This window comes from Corapipo altera, unplaced genomic scaffold (assembly GCF_003945725.1).
Source record: "Corapipo altera isolate COAL_440 unplaced genomic scaffold, ASM394572v1 67, whole genome shotgun sequence".
NCBI classification, from domain to species: Eukaryota; Metazoa; Chordata; class Aves; order Passeriformes; family Pipridae; genus Corapipo; species Corapipo altera.
Window position 1 is genome coordinate 7801890 of NW_020884906.1, and position 19936 is coordinate 7821825.

At 46.8% G+C, this 19936-nt stretch overlaps 2 protein-coding genes across 3 annotated transcripts in view; both read left to right on the top strand.

Annotated features, from left to right (window-relative positions):
• The window catches only part of GRK3 (G protein-coupled receptor kinase 3), a 49150-nt gene extending 31591 nt beyond the window's left edge, over positions 1–17559 (top strand). For both annotated transcript variants that reach the window (XM_027652257.1, XM_027652258.1), the window contains exons 12-20: positions 509–616; positions 3315–3381; positions 3570–3670; positions 4847–4913; positions 5360–5455; positions 7877–8039; positions 8787–8923; positions 9848–9961; positions 10484–17559. In XM_027652257.1, the coding sequence (XP_027508058.1) occupies positions 509–616; positions 3315–3381; positions 3570–3670; positions 4847–4913; positions 5360–5455; positions 7877–8039; positions 8787–8923; positions 9848–9961; positions 10484–10645 (1015 nt within the window). In that variant the 3' untranslated portion in view covers positions 10646–17559. The remainder of the gene's footprint in view (positions 1–508; positions 617–3314; positions 3382–3569; positions 3671–4846; positions 4914–5359; positions 5456–7876; positions 8040–8786; positions 8924–9847; positions 9962–10483) is intronic.
• Positions 17560–19132: 1573 nt separating this feature from the next.
• MYO18B (myosin XVIIIB) overlaps positions 19133–19936 on the top strand; it is a 55889-nt gene continuing 55085 nt past the window's right edge. Inside the window, exon 1 of the mRNA XM_027652324.1 lies at positions 19133–19210. Coding sequence (XP_027508125.1) covers positions 19133–19210 — 78 coding nt within the window. The remainder of the gene's footprint in view (positions 19211–19936) is intronic.

Here is a 19936-nt window from a genome sequence, read left to right on the forward strand (position 1 = left end):
CTGGATCTTTGTAGAACTGGAGGTAGATTTGGTTCCATTCTACCTCTTGGCATTAGGTCTTAACTGGGATCTGACTTCCTGGGGTTGTGTGTAGATTCACATCTTACCTGAAATGTTTTATTCTTAGGTCCTCATTTGCCCTGATTTAGTCTCATAAATTATGCAAAAAGGAAAGCTCCAGCCTGTCACACCTCAAAAGATTTGCAATTCAGTAGCTTCTTGAAAAAAGTTCTTATGTTTTGATTGTGTCAAGGGTGAAAGCAATACCTGGTGGCTTCTTCTAGTGGTGCCCAGCAGTGAGTTTGGGAGAGGGGTCCTGTGGTCACCCAAGCGTAGGTGAAAGGAGACATAGGAAACCCACTGAAAGCAAAATAAAATCATGGTTAAAATGAACTCTTTTTAAATTAGACTGTCTTATTGAGAAAACACTGATTTTTAATTTTTATATATATTTTTTTTAATGATAGTGTTGGTTGTAATGAAGCTTTTTCCCCCTTCTGCTCTGCAGAGGTACCCACGGATACATGGCCCCCGAGGTGCTCCAGAAGGGCACAGCCTACGACAGCAGTGCCGACTGGTTCTCCCTGGGCTGCATGTTGTTCAAACTGCTGAGGGGGTGAGTGAAGGCTCTTCTTCTTTCCCTTTTGAACCTGGGCCTGCTCATCGTCTGTCCCTTCAAATGCAAATACGTGATGTGTTACAGATTACCTGAAATGATACCTGACTTCCCACTCTGCAGCTTAGAGCACGTCTGCACGTGAGACTAAACCAGGCTTTTCTCTTGCAAACCAAACCAAACCCAACCCAACCCTGTGTCCTGTAGCAGGTGCAGGTGTGGGACATGAGGGGAAGGCAGATGCTCTAGCTTCTCTTTGACTGCTATTGACAGCAGTTTACTCATCTCTTGGCAGCTGATGGTATTTTAAATGCTGTGATGTTACTCACTGCTCAAGTGCTCTGAACAGCCCTATTAAATTATGGGCTTCATTTTATGCCTAAGACCTGCTGTTGTGGTGAAACTCTTGGCTGTACTGGTCCCATTTTATGGGATACTCAGTCTTCCCTCCTTCAGAGTTTGGGTCAGGTACAAAGTTTGAATCCTTCCATGTACTGAATCTGTCCTGTTACCTTATCAGTGTCCAAAGGTACATGGTAATTACAGCTTTACCAGCAATTACCTTCTTATTAAACTTATGTGTGTAGAACTGATTAATACCACAAGATTTATCTGAGCAGTCAACAAGCACTGATGGGCAAGTGCTTGTTGGAAATGGCATCTTCAGTGTTAACGGCAAACCAGAAGAAATCTTTTAAGCTTTTTGCAGTACTTCTGTGTAAAGATTGGTCATTAGATCATCCTGTGTCCTCACACATAATTAACTATAATTAATTATAAGCTCTTATCCCTGTGCAGGCACTGTACAAAGGAAGGTCAGTGTGAAACTTGTGAATTGAACTCTCGAGCTGTATCAATTTAACATTAATTGTGCACAAAATAGACTAGATAAGTGCGCAAATAAATAAATGGTGTTTAAATTGCCAAAAACATCTATTTCAAAGTACAGACAGTGTAGCTGGGAGCAGTGCTCTGTTGAATATTAATTGAAGAATTCTGTAGGAAGCAGGACACGGTGGGTTGGGTTTGCTGGGAGGAGGGAGGAGACCATCTGTCACACACAGAATTCCAGAACGGGGTTGCAAAAGTCCTCCAAGATTATCAAGTCCAACCTGTGACCTATCCCCACCTTGTCCCCCAGCCCAGAGCACTGAGTGCCGTGTCCAGTTGTTTCTTGGACACTTCCAGGGATGGGGAGTCCACCACCCTCCCTGGCAGCCCCTTCCAAAGCCTGCCCACCTTTCCATGAGAAAATTCCTCCTGATGTCCAACCTGAACCTCCCATGACACAGCTTGAGATCTTGTCATCCTGTCCCTTGTTCCCTGGGAGCAGAGCCCAACCTCTCCCTGGCTCCACCCTCCTGTCAGGGAGTTGGAGAGAATCACTGTGGACTCCTCATCCTGTCTTGGAGACCTTTGCTTCTGAGTCAGTTGGGCGCAGGATTAGGGCATCCAGCTGACTGTGACATGGCCCTTCCCTCTCAGGATCGAAGCTGTGTGACAAACACACTGCACAGGGATAAATGATCCCATTTCCCACAGACACTCGGGCTGGCTCAGGGAGATCTCAGTCTTTTGGGCTGTGGTTCTCCCTGACAGAGATGTGTGGGGTGGTATCGGTGGTCGGCCAGAAGCCAGAGCATTATTCACTGTGAACTATCCTTCCTCATCTGTTCTGAAGCCAATTAAAACACATCCCAAAACAAGGGTTGGGCACATGGTACCATTTCTTGGTGTTTAGTAAATTTAGTCTGGCACAAAATCTGCCCATAAGTCCCCAGTGAATCATTTGCTTCCCTGATCTACTCAGAGCCTCACTGTCAGAGTACAGGAGGCTGTGTGGGAGCCATTTATTCTTACCTGTCATGCCTGAAAACGGACAAATGGAAGTCCTGGTTTGTCCATCAAGATCCATTCATCAGAACATTTTGGAGGATAAAAGGAAAATAACTCTGGAGTAGCAGGTCTCCAGTTGAAACATGCTAGTACACACTGCCATGTGGCAAGACAAAAGGCTTTAGAATAGCTAATTAATGTAATTGATAAGTTTTGATTTTGAAAAATATCATCCCCTCATAAATCTAATTAAAAAATCTCATACCACAATGCTACTTCTTTCTTTCATGCTGTTGATGAAGGACTGTGTGAAAAATCTCTAATGTTTCATGGTCTTCTATAGCTTAAAGGAAAAGTCAAACTCAAACCAGAATTTTAAAGCAGGAAAGGGAAAAAGCTGATAATGTACCAGATAGCATCAAATATCTTCCCAGTGGCTGATGCTGTGGGATCTGTGATTACCCTCTCCTTCATCTCCTTACTTGAAGGTTTTACTTCATTCTCCCTTGTAGAGGGGCGATGAGTTCAGTTTCCATATATAAATCCGTGTTTTTAAACCCCTTTGTGTGATGGCTGCTTCGAGTTTCCTTGTTAGATGAAACTGTTTAAGTATTTGGAAGACAGATTTACTTGGTGAGGCATTTGAAACACATCTTTAAGGACTGTGTTTGAGAATCACTCAACCCTCTTCCCACCTTCCTGTGGAGTAACTGGACAGATTGTCCTACAGGTCAGGATTTATGAGGGGGAAGGATGGGGCTAACAGGATGCTGCATGCTTTCCTGGGTTTGCCACAGCTAAAATACTCTGATACATTGTGGCTTGTCATTTATTAGTGTGGGGTTTTTTTTTGTTTCCACAGGCACAGTCCTTTCAGGCAGCACAAAACCAAAGATAAGCATGAGATCGACCGGATGACGCTCACCGTGGTAAGGCCTGGGCACAGTTACACTCCCCATGTTATTAAACTCTTATTTCCCCTAAAAACTGGAACTACACACCTGTACACAGCTGTATTTGCACATGGGAGAGTTGTTTACAAACACTCTCTAAGAAAAGAAATCAGATCACACGACTTCCATCATGAAATATCTCTTTGTACTTCCTTTCCTCATAGAATGTGGAGCTCCCAGACTCATTTTCTCCTGAACTGAAGTCCCTTCTGGAAGGGCTCCTGCAGCGGGATGTGAGCAAGAGGCTTGGATGCCAAGGAAGAAGGTAGGTGTTGTCTTCTCCTTGGACCACTGCCTTGAAAAATTTCCACTTCTCTGTCAATGAGTGAATTCATTTCAAGTAAAAATCTGCTTCCTGTTGTGACGATTTTAATTTTGGAAAGAGAACATTAAAAAGTGCTGCTGCATGGAATTACATTTCAGCTTCCTTTGGTTTGGACACATTTTTTGGACAATTTCTGTCCTTAAAGCCTTCCCCTGAGTTCCCTGCAGTCATACTTACATTGGGTGGTGTTCCTACTTCTCATCCCTGGGTTGTTTTTCTGGTTTTGCCTGATCTGTTTTGGCATGAAATCATATGACTTGACTCAGACAAACTGATAGGAAAATTTATTGCTTATATTTTATCTGTAATGATAGGAGCATATTACACAGAAAAAAACCCCCAATCCCAAAGGAAAGAAGCTGTGAATATTGCTGGTGCTACCTGTGTCATTTTATGGTTCTAAGGAAAAGGCTTTTTTTTTTTTTTTTTTTTGGTTTCTTGACTACAAAACACTCCTTGCTCCTGCCAAGCTCACCTTGTTGTAGGTGTTCATGAGATTGTTGTTATCAACTGTTTAAGAAGCCAATGTGAGACTGGGAAAGTAAACAAGGAGAGAAGTAAACAACTGTTGAGAAACCTTTGGGGATGTGTGATGACAGGTAACTGATGGCCCTGAGCCTGAGGCTGGCTCCAGTTCCAGTGGGAGATTCAGAGGGTTTTTGTCTTGGAGTCTTCTTTGATAATGACCTGAGATTGCTTTTCCTTGGGACCTATCAAGAGTAGTGGCTCATTTTCCCATAAAATTTGTGTAATGTGAAATGGTGTGGAGTAATCTGGTTACATACAAGTAGTGTTTGGGATGTGACACAGCTCAGTGTATGGGATCTGACACAGCGTTTGGGATCTGACAGCAGAGGAATATCCTTTGCTGTTTGAAATGATGGGCTGCCATCAGGAGTACTTCCCTGCCAGCCCTGCAGCACTATTCTGAGTGTTTCCATATGAAAATCTTTTCTCCTGTTGTTTACTTTGGAATTTTTATTTTTTTCCTTGCGAAAAAGAGCATTTCCCTGATGTTTTCAAGTGATAGAAATGTGACCTTTGAAGGCTTTGTATTTCTTGAATGCATTTGAAAAGCCCTTTCATTTGTTGACTTCAGTCATTTTTATTTTGCAGCGCACAAGAAGTAAAAGAACATCCTTTCTTCAAAGGCATTGATTGGCAGCAAGTCTATTTACAGAAGGTAAAGGATGAAGACAGTAATTTTAGCCTACTTGATTAACAGTAACAGGAAAATAAGCCAAACAGGTAATGGACAGAAAACTTCAGGATCCCAGTCCCTAGCACATGTGCTCACTGGCACAAATGTGTGGAGGGTTTTTGATGAAAGCTGCTGAATATTCATCACTACAGATCTCAGTAGTGAATTATTATTTTTTCAGTGTCAAATGGTGCATGGTTTCTTCAGCTTAACCCTCTCTAAACTGGAGAGTTTTTTCCCCAGATTTTTGAAGGAGCTTTTATTAAAGAGTGGCAGCAACTTTGGACAGAAGTTTAATTTCAAGGGACACGCTCTTGCACAGCCATGCATCATTTGTGCAAAAAAATAAAAAGTCTGTGTACAACTTACAGAATGGAGTTAAATAATGTCCATTATGTTGTCTTTAATTATGGTACTTTAATTTCTAGTATCCTCCTCCACTGATTCCTCCCCGGGGAGAAGTGAATGCAGCAGATGCTTTCGATATCGGGTCGTTTGATGAAGAGGACACTAAAGGCATTAAGGTACTCAGCTTCCAGTGAGAGGTGGAGGGTGGCACTGGGACTGCTGTGCTTGACTTTCCATGTGTGCATGGCATTCCTTTGCTTCAGGGCTGCTGGATGTGCAGGGAATTCCTTCAGGTTGGGAAACTCAATCCATGCTGGTACCAAAGAGATACCTTGGGATGATTCCCTGGGTTGTTTGCCAAGTCCTTAGGGTTTCAGTTGACTGAAATCTGCCTTCCTGTCAGAAGTGTCATAGGGTCATGGAATACTCTTGTGGGAAGGGACCCACAGGGATCATCAAAGTCCAACTCCTGGCCCTGCACAGGACACCCAACAATCCCATGTCCCTGAGAACGTTGTCCAAATGCTCCTTGAGCTCTGGCAGGTTTTTTATGACAAACCAAATATTTCAAACAGTCAGAAGACAATTGGGAAAGCCTCATGTTTTCAAGAACACCAGATGGTTTATAGGTTTAAAAATTGTGATTAGTTTCTGATAGCTTGGATAAATTGAACTAAACCTTATTATAATAGTTTAGTGGTCAGAGAGTGCAGTGGAAAACTCTCAAAAATGACAAACTGTGTATTGATATTAGCAATGTTTTAAGTTAGAAAAGTGCTAAAAGAAGCTTTCAGGTTCTGGTATTATCAAAAATCTAATGAAAAAATATAAATTAAAAAAAAAAGAAGTTGAAACTGCTGGCCCCTTTAGGACTCAGATGAAGGTGGTGTGACCCCCCTGTGAATATCTTCCCTCTCTGGAGCTTCTCTGGGACTTTGGGACAGCAAGTGAGTCAGTGCTTTTCTTGGGTCTGTCCTCTTCATTCTTTTCATCAGACATTTCTGCAGTAGATCAAACCTTATTCTTGTTATTACAGAAGTGAGTCAGGGGAGAAACTAATTGCTCTAAACTTTGTAAGCAAAAAGCCACACTGACTACTCACAGAGCCTGAAAAGGAGGTCGTCTGTCAGTGTCGCCTGCTGTGGTGACAGAAGTTGGCACTGAAAAGATTTTATGTGTTTAAAGAGAAATGCAGAAAGCCCAGGAGATTCTTTATCCCAGAAAACTCCACGTCTTCAGTGTTAGTCTAGCAGGATTCCAGTTTTCTGCAATTCTGGAATGCCAGAATCCAGAGGAACGTTTTGCAAGGAGAAACCGGTTGGTCTTTCTGGTTATTGAGTGGATCAGATATGCTCAATAATATGCATTATTGAGGATTCATGTTACTGGATGTGAATCATATACCCAGGTCACTGCCATAGCACCTCCAGTTTAATCTCAGGATTTAATAGTTCAGTCAGCCTATAGCATAAATTTACTTTTAGGGATGAGTCAGTGAGAGATGTCAGGTCCAGCCTCCCTGGGGTGTCACAGGCCTTTTTAGGGGACTGGGTAATTCCTGCCTCTGAGTCAGTGGAGCCAGAACTGCCAGTGAGGTGTCAGGAGCCCTCTCTGCCCGAGGACACCAGTTTGAACACCTTGCTGTGCTCCATGGCCCTTGGGGATTATATTTATCCTGCAGAGTGTCCTGTGACCCCAAGAAGAACACGTGAGCTTTGGGATTACCAGCTGGAGAGCCAACAGTGGATACCTGTGGCTTTTCCTCCTTACTTGGGTCCTGTAGGAAGTCCCTGGAACTGCAGAGAAGTCTTCTCTATATGTTTTTTCCTGGTGTGATACAACTATGGATCTCTGAAAGGAGGAGCATAATGTACTCCAGGAGTGCCTGGCCTGGCTGTAGAAGGAGAATTAAGCCAGGTTTTCCTATCGGGCTCCTGCAACTGCTGCAACATCACTGCATCCACATGGCTTTAAGCCCTTCCAGGGTTGGGGACTCCACCACTGCCCTGTTTCAGTGCTGGACAACCCTTTTGGTGAAGAATTTTTCCTGATTTCCTTCAGTGCAATTCGATTTAAGGACTCAAAGGTAGAGGAGTAAAGAATCCTTATAACAAGAAAATTGGGGTCTGTAGCACACGCTGCTGAATTTTGTAGAATAATTATTAAGAATGTAAACCCCAGCTGTGGAGGCATGGAAAGCATTGCTGTGGAAAAGGTATCTTTTCATTTATTCATGGAATTTTTGTGCTGAGGAAATTTTTATGCAACAAAGTTAAGAATACTGCTGCTTATATTTGAGTCATTATTTAAATGTGAAGTCTAGAGAACATTATGGGACAATGTTGAGTGAGGAGCTAGCTAGAGCTATCAAACCAAACAAGTTTTGAGCAGGTGGCCTGTTATCTGCACATAAATTAGTATCTTTGCCTAGATTAGTGTCTGTGCTTCTCTTGCTTGCATCTGTTTGTTTTGTGAAGGTTTGAGCTCAATACAACTTTTTAAATAATTTTGTTGTATGGATAATTATTAACTGTTGGGGATAAGAATAGTGAAAGTTACTAAAATGTTGGGTTTTTATGTTGTTTTTCTCTTGCAAGTTGCTTGATAGTGACCAGGAGTTATATAAGAACTTCCCTCTGGTAATATCGGAGCGTTGGCAGCAAGAAGTAGCAGAAACTGTTTATGATGCAGTAAATGCAGACACAGATAAAATTGAGGCCAGAAAAAGGGCTAAAAATAAGCAACTTGGCCACGAGGAAGGTAATCTGTCCTTACACTTCTCTCATCTTTTGCTCCTAGATAGTAATTCCTGTGCTTGGAGTTCCACACCACACACTCCCGTGACTGTCATTCACTGGGAATCGTTAGAATTCGTTTAGTCACTGTCGTGTTGCTTAAGATGTTTGTTAATGTTTTGAAATGCTGACTGATGACATCACACTTTGGAAAGAGTATCATAGAATCATAGATCATGGAATGGTCTGGGTTGGAAGGGACCTTAAAGATCATCTCGTTCCACCCCCTGCCATGGGCAGGGACACCTTCCACTAGACCAGGTTGTTTAAAAGCCCCGTCCAACCTGGGCTTGAACAATTCCGGGGATGGGCAACCTGTGCCAGGGCCTCCCCACCCTCACAGTGTGTGGGGTTTGATTTCATGATCAGGAGCTGAGAAGGGCCCCTGGAGGTCCTGTACAGCAGACTGCAGCCTGCGATTTGCATCAACACCCCAGGCTTTGGAGAGCAATATCCAGTTCTTTTAACATTCTTTGTTGAGATACTTTTTTAAGAACCAAGTGTGTTTTTGGTTACTCCACTGCAGGTGCGTCAGCCCATATAATTAAGGCAGAACTGGGGCTGTGTGTGTACACACAAGCAGCATTTCAGCCTGCTGAGTGCACACCGAGTGCCCCGTGCCCAGGACTCCGTCCCTTCTCCACAAAGCTCCCTGCAGAATGCTTTTAGGTTGCACCTTGGTTTGCTTTGCTGATATTCCCTCTTGTTTTAGATTATGCCCTGGGGAAGGACTGTATAATGCATGGATACATGCTGAAATTGGGGAACCCCTTCCTGACTCAGTGGCAGCGTCGTTACTTTTACCTCTTCCCAAACCGGCTTGAGTGGCGAGGAGAAGGAGAGTCCCGGGTAAGTGAGGCTACACTGGGAGCAGCACTGGAATGCAGGTGGAGGTGCAGGAACATCTAAGGACTCGTGCCTAGGTGTTCCTCCTGTGGAAATGGTTTATCCCGGGAAATGCCCTGTGGATTTGAGTAACTTATCTCCAGCATCGCTGTAGTTAATCGGTAGCTACACTGCACAGAGGAGACATAAAGTTGACTTGAGAAACCTGTTTACTCTGTTTTGTTATGTTTTTAAAGGAATTTGGTAGTTGATGGTGTTGTTTTTCATTTAGGACCTCTGGACTGTTTATACAAAAAAACACAAACTGGTAAGGTGTCAATGCTATAGCATTTTGTTTCCAAGAAAATGCTATAGTGACTGTAGTGTAGCCCAGCTGTGCTCATGTGCAGGGCAGATATTTTGTATATGTAGTTAAAGAAGGGTTTGGAATTTTAAGACATTGTGTCCTCTGCAGTCTGTAGGGAAAGCTTTCCTGCACACTGCTGTGTATGTTCACTTTGGAAGTATTTAGTGCTGAAATATTCCCTTTTAGCTCTTAGAAATAGTAAGATTGGCTTTTATTTTTAGCAGCGGTAATACTTGGAAAATGTATCAAATTATATGCAACTCTGGAGGGAAAATAGTGAATATTCTGTTTGCAGACACACCTATTTGTAGATTCTTATTTCATGCTGTCATTACTGGCTTTCAGAGCTGATATTCTGTTGTCTCTGTTGAAGCAACCAAGCCCCTTGTTAAATGTCTCTTACCTTATAATCTATCTTTAGTTCATGACCCAACCTTCAGAAATAAATGTTTGTGTAATGAATCTTAATGTTCATAACTTAATTCATGTGAGGAGTCTAGAAAAATGAGATAGTGACTTTTATTTGATGGGCAACGGGGTTTTTTTTCAATTAATTCTCTGCTCTTTTGCAAATGCTGCAGCAAAACCTGCTGACAATGGAACAGATAGTATCTGTTGAAGAAACGCAAATTAAAGATAAGAAATGCATCTTACTGAGAATTAAAGGAGGAAAACAGTTTGTCCTACAGTGTGAGGTAAGACACTTGTTTTTTGATAACTTAATCACAGTGTTTTGCATATGATAAACGGCTGACAAGTTTTCAGGTCTTCCTGTTACATGTTAACTAAGGCCCTTTGTGAAGCAGAGCTGAAGTGTTTATCACACTAGAGTTTTGGAAGCAGGAGACCTGCAACTGTGCCAGTTCCTGTCATGGATTTCAATGGTATTTGGGCCAAAACGAGTTCAGTTTATTAAATAGCTAAAAACTTCAAAACTACTCAACCTCCGCGGGCTCCGAGGGCCTCGTTGTCTCATGTGTCACTGCAGAGAGTTGCTGTAGCTCATGTGTTTGCCAGGGGGAAGTGCAGGAGTCCTCAAAACGTTGTGTCCAGCCTTCGGTGGGGCGATGGAGAAGCCGAGGGCTGCACATGGGCAATACCCAAAGCTGCTTGTTCCTTCAGAAAATTAAAATAACCTCCTTAAGGTGCTGTGTAAGACAGAAGACGCTGTTGGCCGGTTACGATGAAGTGCCAAACTGCTTCTGTGTCTCTTTCAGAGTGACCCCGAATTTGTTCAGTGGAAAAAAGAGCTGACAGAAGCTTTCACTGAGGCCCAGAGGTTGCTGCGCCGGGCTCCGAAGTTTCTCAATAAATCTCGCTCCACAGTTGTAGAGCTCTCGAAGCCACCGCTCAGCCACAGGAACAGCAATGGGCTGTAGGAGACACGAACCACGTTCACGCAGGGAGAGCTACTTGGTGAACATGCAGAGTGTCCCAGAATCCTTACGAATGACTTTGTGCAATCCTGGACGCGGGATGTGCTTAGAAGAGGAGGAATTAGATGTTTACAGCGTGGGATCTTGTCAGAACTCTGTCTGTGGAGGCTGTGAAGACTGGAAGGGTGGCGGGTGGATTCCTGCTCCTGCAGCGGTGGAAGTCACCAAGCGTAGAGGCTGCTCCTTGCTCCCACGTGTCCCCACTCCCGGCGGGGACCTGGATGTGCTCCGTTACTCTGGAACTACTGATGGAAGGAAGAGGCTGTTTTCCCTGCGATCCCCTCGTTTGGTGGCACCAGGCCTGGGGCTGGCACAGGTGCTGCTGGCTGGGGTGACACTCCATGGTGACACCGACAGACCCGGAGCTGCCGCCCTGTTGGATGACCCTCACTCTGTCGTGTTGCCATGTCCTTTCCAACCATTACTGCTGACTCTATAATAACCTTTCTCCATACTGCTGATGATCAACAGTGTGACTCTTATGCACTTCAAAGTACTGAATTCTAACTGTCCTGTGGTTTAAATGTTATTGCTACTTCATGGGAGCGTTGAACTCGAATTATTCCCTTGGTTTGTTGTACTCACTAATAGTAGCTACCACCGTTTTGCTTCTTCTACGTATATGCAGTACTATAACTGACACAATAGAGTAATAATTGGTGAAGAGGAATTTATGGTAGCTTCATCTAGTGCTCTGTTGTATAAATTGACTATTTTAGCACAGTTTTTAAAGAGCAGATTCCTTTTGACAAGTTTACAGTGAACATAAAGACAGTTCTTTTCCATTTCAGGTCAACTGCACTTTTTAAAAATTAAAAAGAAACTATTCAAATCCAATGCATTCTAGTGCATGTGCTGGGTTCAAATGTCTGGGTACCTCGGTACGTATTCCGGATCACTCCAGTTCTGGGACTCGTGGATCCTTCTCTGTTGTACACAGGTGTGGTCTCATAGCATAGATATCCCAGTTTTCTCTGTAGCTTGGCCCAGGAGGTTCGTGCACATATCACACAGCTCAGCTTGTGAAAGGATGTTTGATTTTTCTCTGCTAAAGAGTTCAAACTGTCCACATTGTAAACAGTCTGAGAAAACTGAGTGTGGTACTGACAGAAGGAGCTGATCAAATGCCCGGTTTGTATTAATTCTACTTGAGGCATCAGTTGTGTCATGCTGAACTCTTGCTGAAGTCAAGATCTAATCCTGAACTGTCTGACAGCTTCAAGCTCATCAAGTCAGCCTTGCCCTGGGTGTTGTGATTGTTTGTAAAAGAGAGGTCAGGGCTGAATTTAAGCTTTTTTTCTGATTCAGTGAACACCTTTGAGAAGATTTGCTTCCCAGCTATGTAGGTACAATTCTCATAGTCCCTAAAGACAATGGGAATTGTGTCTGGTAAATGAGAGCAGAAATTGCCCTGACAGCTTCCCCCATCTGCCAAGTGTGCAAGTGTGTGTTACTGTCAGACAACTACAGAGTTCCAGACCTCTTTCCTTGTAGAAAAGTAATAAAGTTGGCTGTATTTGCTTCTAGAAGTAGGGCTGGGTTGTCTGCAGAGCCCATGCAAACTCTCTGACCATCAGGGGCTTCATCAAAGGAAAAACGTTCTGGAAAATACCTTCTATGAGTCAGTGATTACTTTCAATGATTTTTTTTCCCCATTTATTTTCCAAATTATTTTGTGTGAAGGGTACCAGCCTCTCTGTCATTCCTGCTGATAAGTGTCACTGAGCATCTCAGCTCCTCTGTAAGGAGCAGTGTCAGAGGTAGTCGGTCAAAGGTTGGACTCAAAGATCTTGGAGGTCTTTTCCAACCTAAATGATTCTATGACTCTTATGTGTGGTATTTAACAATGTTTGGAATAGGAAATGTCTCATGCCACTGAGTGTTGTTCAGCTCTCCCTACAATATCATGTGATGCTCTTATTTTTCTTCTTGATTTAGAAAAACCCCTCAGATTGTGTTAAACGCTGCTCACGGTTCTTGTGTAACTTGTTTGTACTTTCTTAGTCCACGGTCAGTTCCATTCTTCTCCTTCACTTATTTTCCATGGCTGGTTTTTACTCTCACTCCTTGCTGGCAGTCTCTGCTCAGCAGATTCTGGGTGCTGGTGTCAGTGAGGAGGGGAGGGACAGGGCAGCAATTGGGAAATCGTGCCTCAAAACCAGAGATTGTGTATGAAACGGAGGCTGTGTATTGACTTAGGAAATTACTTGTATTTTGGAGTTGGGATGGCCCCAGACTATCCTTCTTATCACAGTCCTTACTGCCTCATCCCAGTCCACCCTCAGTCAGCTCTCCATCTCTGGTGAGAGTGGGGCAGTAACAGATTTGGTTTTCTTTAGTCAACTGATTTATTGACAATTTATAGGAGCTTTATTTGACTTATGTGTAACTGCTCTTAGGAGAGAAGGAGAGATTATTGTAGTGACAAACTACGTAGTGACTCCCATTGGGACCCCCGTAAGAACTGGGGTTCTGGTGAAAGGGACTGGATCTGCTGGTGCAGAGGGAGAGCTGGAAGTCCTGGATACTGCCCCAGACTGCTCCTTCCTGGTGTAGGTACCAGAGTCCCTGAAGTTTTTATCTTGGACAAAGGTTCCTGATGGTGTCATTTTACATGACATTTTACATCTTCATCTGTGTGTGTAAAACCCTCATTGAACATGGAGAGCGTCAGGCACGACCTTGTCTTTTGTGCATTTTGACCATATTTGTAGGAGTTGTATTTTTGTTAATGTTCAGGGAAGTAAAGAAATTAGAGGTTCAGGCATCCACAGCATTCACTCATCTGAGTGAATGATTAAACAGACTTTTAAACAAATTATCTGAAAGTTCTTTTAAAAAGCATCAGCTGGACTGAAGATTTAAGTGTGCGCAGGAATCATTTCTGATATTCCAACATGGAGAATTACACCTGGATAGGACCATATTAAACACCCCCTGACACATCCATGTGTCTCCAGGGCTGCAGGGATCATATCCTGATTATTCCTTGTAGCAGGCAAATGCAGTAGGACCAGATCCTGGAAAGCCAGCAGGAGTGATGGGGTGGGAGAGAGCTGGGCTGGGGGTCCTGGGATATTTTGAGGAGTTGCACCCCTGCTTCCTGTGCTTTTTTGATATGTGGGAGTTGCTGTACATAATGTCTCACTTGAGTAATAGGGATACAGTGAATTCTGGCCAAAATCAGGTTTCTATGAGTAGAAATTTAAGTGCAGGAGAAGCAAAGCCACAGTTATTCCTGCTGCAGGCAGAGTGAGGAACCACTTGGAGCAGGGATGAGCTTGGCTGGTGTCTCCTGACTGAGTCAGGTGCTGCCTTGGACGCTGGGTTAGATCAGGTGTCTCGTCATTGCAGGTATGCATTTTTATTACTCAGCTTTATTTGGTAACTGTTTTGCAAATTCATTTACCTGTTAAAGGAACATTTATGATTTTTTTTCAATCCTTCACCCAAGTGTTGGCTGTCCACTTCTCCAAACGTAAAAGCTTCTTCCTGTTAGTTGTGTTGAGCTTTATGTCTTGTTCTTGTCCCTGGTCCAGCACAGCCTGTAGCCACAGGCTCACAGGTTCTTCCCAAACTGTTGCTGTGAGATAAGCTGGAGTAATGCTGGAGTGGAGCCAGCTTGGATTGACATTCCTGGTATGTTCTCCCACCCCCCATTAGGCTTCAAAAAAACTTGGAGCAGGCTAAAAATAGCTGAAAGTGTAGCTGGGAAGCCTGGCAGGTAGGGAGAGCAGCTCCAGGGATAGACCTCGGCTTAGTCACATTCAAATTTTCCTCAAATTCTTGGGGTTATCCTGAGCAGGGCCAGGAGTTGGACTTCGATGATCCTTGTGAGTCCCCTCCAACTCAGGATATTCCATGATTCAGCACCTCCCCTTTAGAAACCCAGTGGAAGTTTTTCTTTTCCCACTTCTGTCAAGGGGGAAAAATGGAAATTGGATTATGAGGTTGGGTTTGGTTTTGATATAAATCAGGTGTGTGCAGCGCAGTGTGTAGGTGATGGAAACACTGGTTTTTTGTGCTAAAATAGACCTGTTTTGGTTGTGATCCTGTCCAAGTGGACACTGTTGTGCCCAGGAGAGCTGCTCAGGGCTTGATGTTGCCTCCTGAGCAGAACCAAGCCCTGGCACTGTGGTGGCTCAGCACTGACATTCCTTGGGTTTACAGTAAATCAGCTCATGAAGAGTGAAATCCCTGGAGCTCTGAGTTGCTCTTTCCCTGGCAGCTGATCAGCTTTAGGACCAGGTTCCTTATTTCCACGTCCCACAACCATTGGCACACGGGTGTCTCCGTGCCCCTCTCAGCACGTGGCAGTGACACGGCTCCTTCAGCTCTGAGGTGTTCACACCCAGAATATCCCTGGAGGAAGGACTATTTGAAGTGTACAGTAGACAGTAAATAATTCTAGTTGTGTTGATTAATATAAGGAATGAGTCAGTTCTACGAATTAAAGAAAAAAACCTGAAAAGCGTATTTTGACAAAGCATAGTATTAATTTTAATATTGTAAAAAAAAAGGAAAATATCTAAAATATACAGAGAAAAGATGTATATCCAAATGTCTGAGGAGTTTCAAGATAATCTACTTTTGTTTCCTGTTGATTTCTATTCCATGGTGTACATATTGTGTGGATGGAACATTGGCTGTTTTAATACTATTGTTAAATTGTATTTTTATTTTGTGTTAAACTAATCACCACAGACTCAGCTTTATTTTGTTTATGTAAAGGTTGCTATGCTCTGTAGGTATAAACCCGAGAATTCTATTTTAACAGAAAAAGCATTTTATATTATTTATTAAATACATGTTTCTCCAACTTCTGACATTCCACAGAATTTCTGCTCCGTATGCGTATGGAAGTGGCAATTCCTTTCAAGCAGGATCAGCCAGCTTTATTCTGTTTTTCATGGTAAAGTGGGAATAGTCTCCCTGAGGATGTGCAGCTCACCCTTGTCTCCCGGCACAGGGACTCTGGGCTCTGTCAGGACTATCTTGAGGTGGCTCGTGAATGCAGAAGCACCTGCAAAGCTCCTGCAGATCGACTCCTTGATGTGATATCTCTAAATTTCCCCCTTATCTTTCAGCCTTCCAAGAGCAAGTGTTTATTCATATGAGTCTGTGCTGGGTTAATGAGAATCAGTGACCTAAACTGAGGCAAGAAGTCAGCTTGATGTTTGATACAGCTCAGCCATCAGCTCAGGGAAGTGCACAGCTCTAATTCTGAGGGTAAGGAGTGAGCAGAGGGAGAGCCCAGAGCGGTGCTTGAGCTGGAGAACTTGGTGTGGGGGCCAGTTGAGGTGTAGGGCAGAGATGGGCTGCAGGCAGCCACAGTCACCAAAATTTACGTACTGGAGATGGATTTTGTGTTTGAGGGTGATCACTCGATCCTTAAAAACAGACCAGAGCCTGCTGAGGCAGCAGTGGTGTCTGTCAGGGGGTCGGGGCCAGGGCAGGACCCTGCTCTGTGTCACATCCCAGGAAGGGAGCAGGCACTCTGAGACCCTGCAGGGACCATCCCTTGGGTGACCCCCATGCTGGATCCCCTCGCTGTGGGTACCACTCCTGGTGTCACTGTGAGAGTTGCCGCCACTGGGCACATCTGTAGAGAGCCAACCCTGGCACCTCCTTCTCAGGTGAGGTACAGAAATAGCCCCAAATTCAGCAGATCACCCATTTCCTAAAAATTATTCCAGTTGTGAACATGGCCTCTGTGGTTTGAGGAATACTCAAGGTATTACAGCGCATGCTCTTAATTGCCAGTGTAGTGGAGATGAAGGTCTGTGGTGGTCAGGGCTGATCCCCATGACATCTCTGGGGTGAAATCTGGCATTTTTCTGCTGCTGAAGCCCTCTCCTTGCTGAGGGGCTACCTGGAGCCAGGGAGAGATCCCTGCTGTGCTTCTGCCATGGGGAGGGATCCCTGCCTCACCCCGGAGCAGTCCCTGCCTTCTTTCCCATTTCACCCTCTCATGCCTGTCTGATCCCACTGGATTTTGGGGTGAGCTGGAGCTGCTCCTGGAGGGAGGTAGAGCTGTGCTGGGTAAGACTGTGCTGGTGCTATTGTGGCTCCTTAGTGTCACCCCCTGAAAGGGGACACAGTGGGGACAGCACTGAGCCTGGTGTTGCTGGCCTGAGGTGTGTCCAGGCAGGGCTTTGATAGAAAACCTGGGGACAGGTGCAGGAAGGTGGTTGTTCAGAGTCAAGGTTTGTCCAGATTTGTTTGACACAATGTGTTCCAAGACTGGAAAAGGAGATGGACTGGGGTGAGGTACGGGCTGGGAAGAGACTTTCCTGGCTGTAGCAGGGATTTTCTCCTCGGAGAAAGGGAGAGAGCAGAGAGTAGGTGAGATGGCACATAAAAATGAGTCTGAAAAACAGAATAAAGCAGGAGCATCCTTGGAGAGGGGATTTGTGAGCACTTGCAGTGCCTCATTCGGTCCTTCAAAACAAAAAGGAGCAGATTCACACGAACAGCTACTCGTGATGAGGGAAATGATCGAAAGAGAACCTGTCCAAAATATGTAATTAATGGTAAGCAAAGCCAGGATCTGTAAATAACTTTAGATATTGTATCGATGAGATCATTCCTTGTTTTATGTACTTGGCTCTTTCCATATTTATTGTGGGGAGGAGGGTCCCTGTGCCGGGTGAGCTGTGGCACGTCCCTCGGGCTCCTCACGGACTGTCCTCGGAGTTTACAGCCCTCGCCCGTCGTGGCGGATGTGCCACACTCGGTTCTTTCCACCAGTATTTTTTTAACTGATTATTTTGGCACAGCTAAGCTGCTTCTGTGTGTTGGTCAGTACAACTGCTCTCCTACGACCAGACCCCAATAAAAACCGTCCTTTGCGTGTGTGCTGGTGCCTGGTTCTTTCAGTGTCACCTGCCCCTTCCCGCTGGACTGGGATGGGCTGTGCCAGACTGGGCAGCTGCTCACAGGGCACTGCTGGACTGACCCCTGTGCCCCATCACCTCGGCTGCCCCGCACACAGGTAAGTCCCTTTGCTCACCCCTACTCCTGCACACGGTGTTTATCCTCATTTTTCCCCTGCCTAGGGCCATGCTGGTTGTGTCCTGATGGTGGGACGGTGCTCACTGTGCCAGGAGGACCCTGAGGTGTGATCCTCAGCCCTGTGTCAGGGATCCCTGGCAGAGACTGAGAGGTGGGTGATGGGTGACCAATGGTGGCTTTCCACCAGTGCTGGAGGGACCCCCAGGAGTGGACAGGCTGCCCTGTGGCTGCACTGCCATCCGGGACCATGTGACAGACCATTCAAAACCGCGTGTCCTCATGTTGTTCCTGGGTGTAATTGGGGCTGGTGAGATGCTTGGAGCAACCCTTGGTTTCCTTCTAGATGACTCCAGACTGACAATCCCATTTCCTTTCTCATTAATAGAGCTTTTCCAGATGATGCCCTGGCCATGTCTGTGGACCTTTTCAGGTCAGAGTGACTGAGGGGGAGTTACACTTCTGCAGCTGGACTTGGCCTGAGCCAGGGCTCTGCACCCTGACTGGGGGTCACACTCAGTCCTGTGTGGTCACCACATGTCCACTCTGCTGACCCCCTCCCACCTGCCTTGTTTGGGTGCTGACCATGCTGGTGTTACTGCCAGGGGCTATTTTGAGCTCTGCTCTCAGGTCCCTCTCCAGCTTAGCCCCATCTCAGGGCAGGGGCTGGTGGGGAGAACTGAGTGCTCTGGGGAGCCCCTGTGCTGGAGCTCTGAGCCATGATCTTGGGGATCACCCTGGGGTCCACTCCTGCAGCAGAAGAGCACCCCGGGTGGGCTCATGCCAAGCCACAGAGGTTCTCCCACTTCTGTGGGTTGCAAAAGTGTGCACCAAGGAAGGCACAAACAGCGTGTCAGGGAGGACACGGGTGACACGTATGCCAGGGAAGGCACGGGTGGCACACGTGTGTTCCAGCCGGTGCAGAGGCCAAGGAACGGGGGAGCCCCACTGTGCCACTGCCTCTCCCCAGTCGCGGCCCCGGTGCCACCGCCGCGGGTATTTTTAGCAGTGACATGTGTCACCTCAGCTGCCACCAGGGCGGGGGCGGGGGAGGCGTGCGCTGACCCTCCGCCGCTCCCCGCACGCCGCTGTCGCTCTCTCGCGGAGCCCGGTGCCGGCGAGGGCCGACAGCCCCCCGCGCCCGCAGCCCCCGCCAGGTACGGGGGCTCTGGGGGGAGCTGGGGGTGGGAGTCGGGGTCCGGACGGGCTCTCTGGGTGCGCGGGGCCGTGGGCCCCTCGGCCGGGAGGGTTATTTTTAGTTGGGAATGGATGGCGATAGCGGCAGCCCCGGCTTCGGGGGCGGCTTCCAGGCACGAGGTTGTGCTGGGAGAGGGGTTAGGGACGCGGACGGTGCTCCCTGCCCTGTGTAGGAGGTGGCCAGGGATCCCTCAGTGGCCTCGGCTCTTGGCACCTACCGGGATGGCAGTGGGAGCGAGTCCCAAAGGGGGACCAGACCCCAATGGCCGCGGCCCAACTGGGGCCACATCCTGCACCTGGGTGGGTACAGCAGGGTGGTGGTGATGGTGGTCCCGGTCTTTGTTGGTGCCATGCTCTGTGCTTGGTCCTCTCCGTGCTCGGTTTCCCCACGTACAGGGCAGGACGGAGGGTCCGCTCGGGGAGGTGACGGTGCCCGGCCACAGGCACCTTCCGGGCTCTGCCGGCGCCGCTCGGGACCGGTTCTCCCCGGGACCAAAGAGCCCCGGGTGAGTGGGACAGGGTGGGGGGCAGCGCCGGTCGCGGAGGGCACGTGGCCCTGGGGGCTGCCGCCCGGGAACGCAAGCGACATTCCTGAGCCGGCTCCTGGCCGCTCCGGAGCTCCTGCTCTTTTTACTGTACAAGGAGATGCGGCCGCCGGCAGGGCCGGGCGAGCCCCGGCGCTCTCGGGGCGTGAATGATCCCGACAGGTGAAGCCGGGGTCAGCCCGCGGTGGGGCACGGCCGGGCTCCCGCGGCCGCCCAGCCTGAGCCGGGGGGTCCCACCACCGACCCTCTGTGCTGCCACCTCCCCTCGCTGCCTGGCCCTCGCCGGGGCTGGAGGTGGCTGCTGGTGGCAGTAGCACCCTCCAGCACTGCCGCACCACCCATCCCCTTGTGCCCGAGCTGCCACGCTCCAGTCGGTGCTGGGAGCTCTGGTTGGGCAACCCCCAGCAAGGTCACTGTGCTGCCGGCCCGGCATAGCTTGTGGCACAGCAGCAGCCCCTGGCTAACTCTCTCCTCTCTCTCT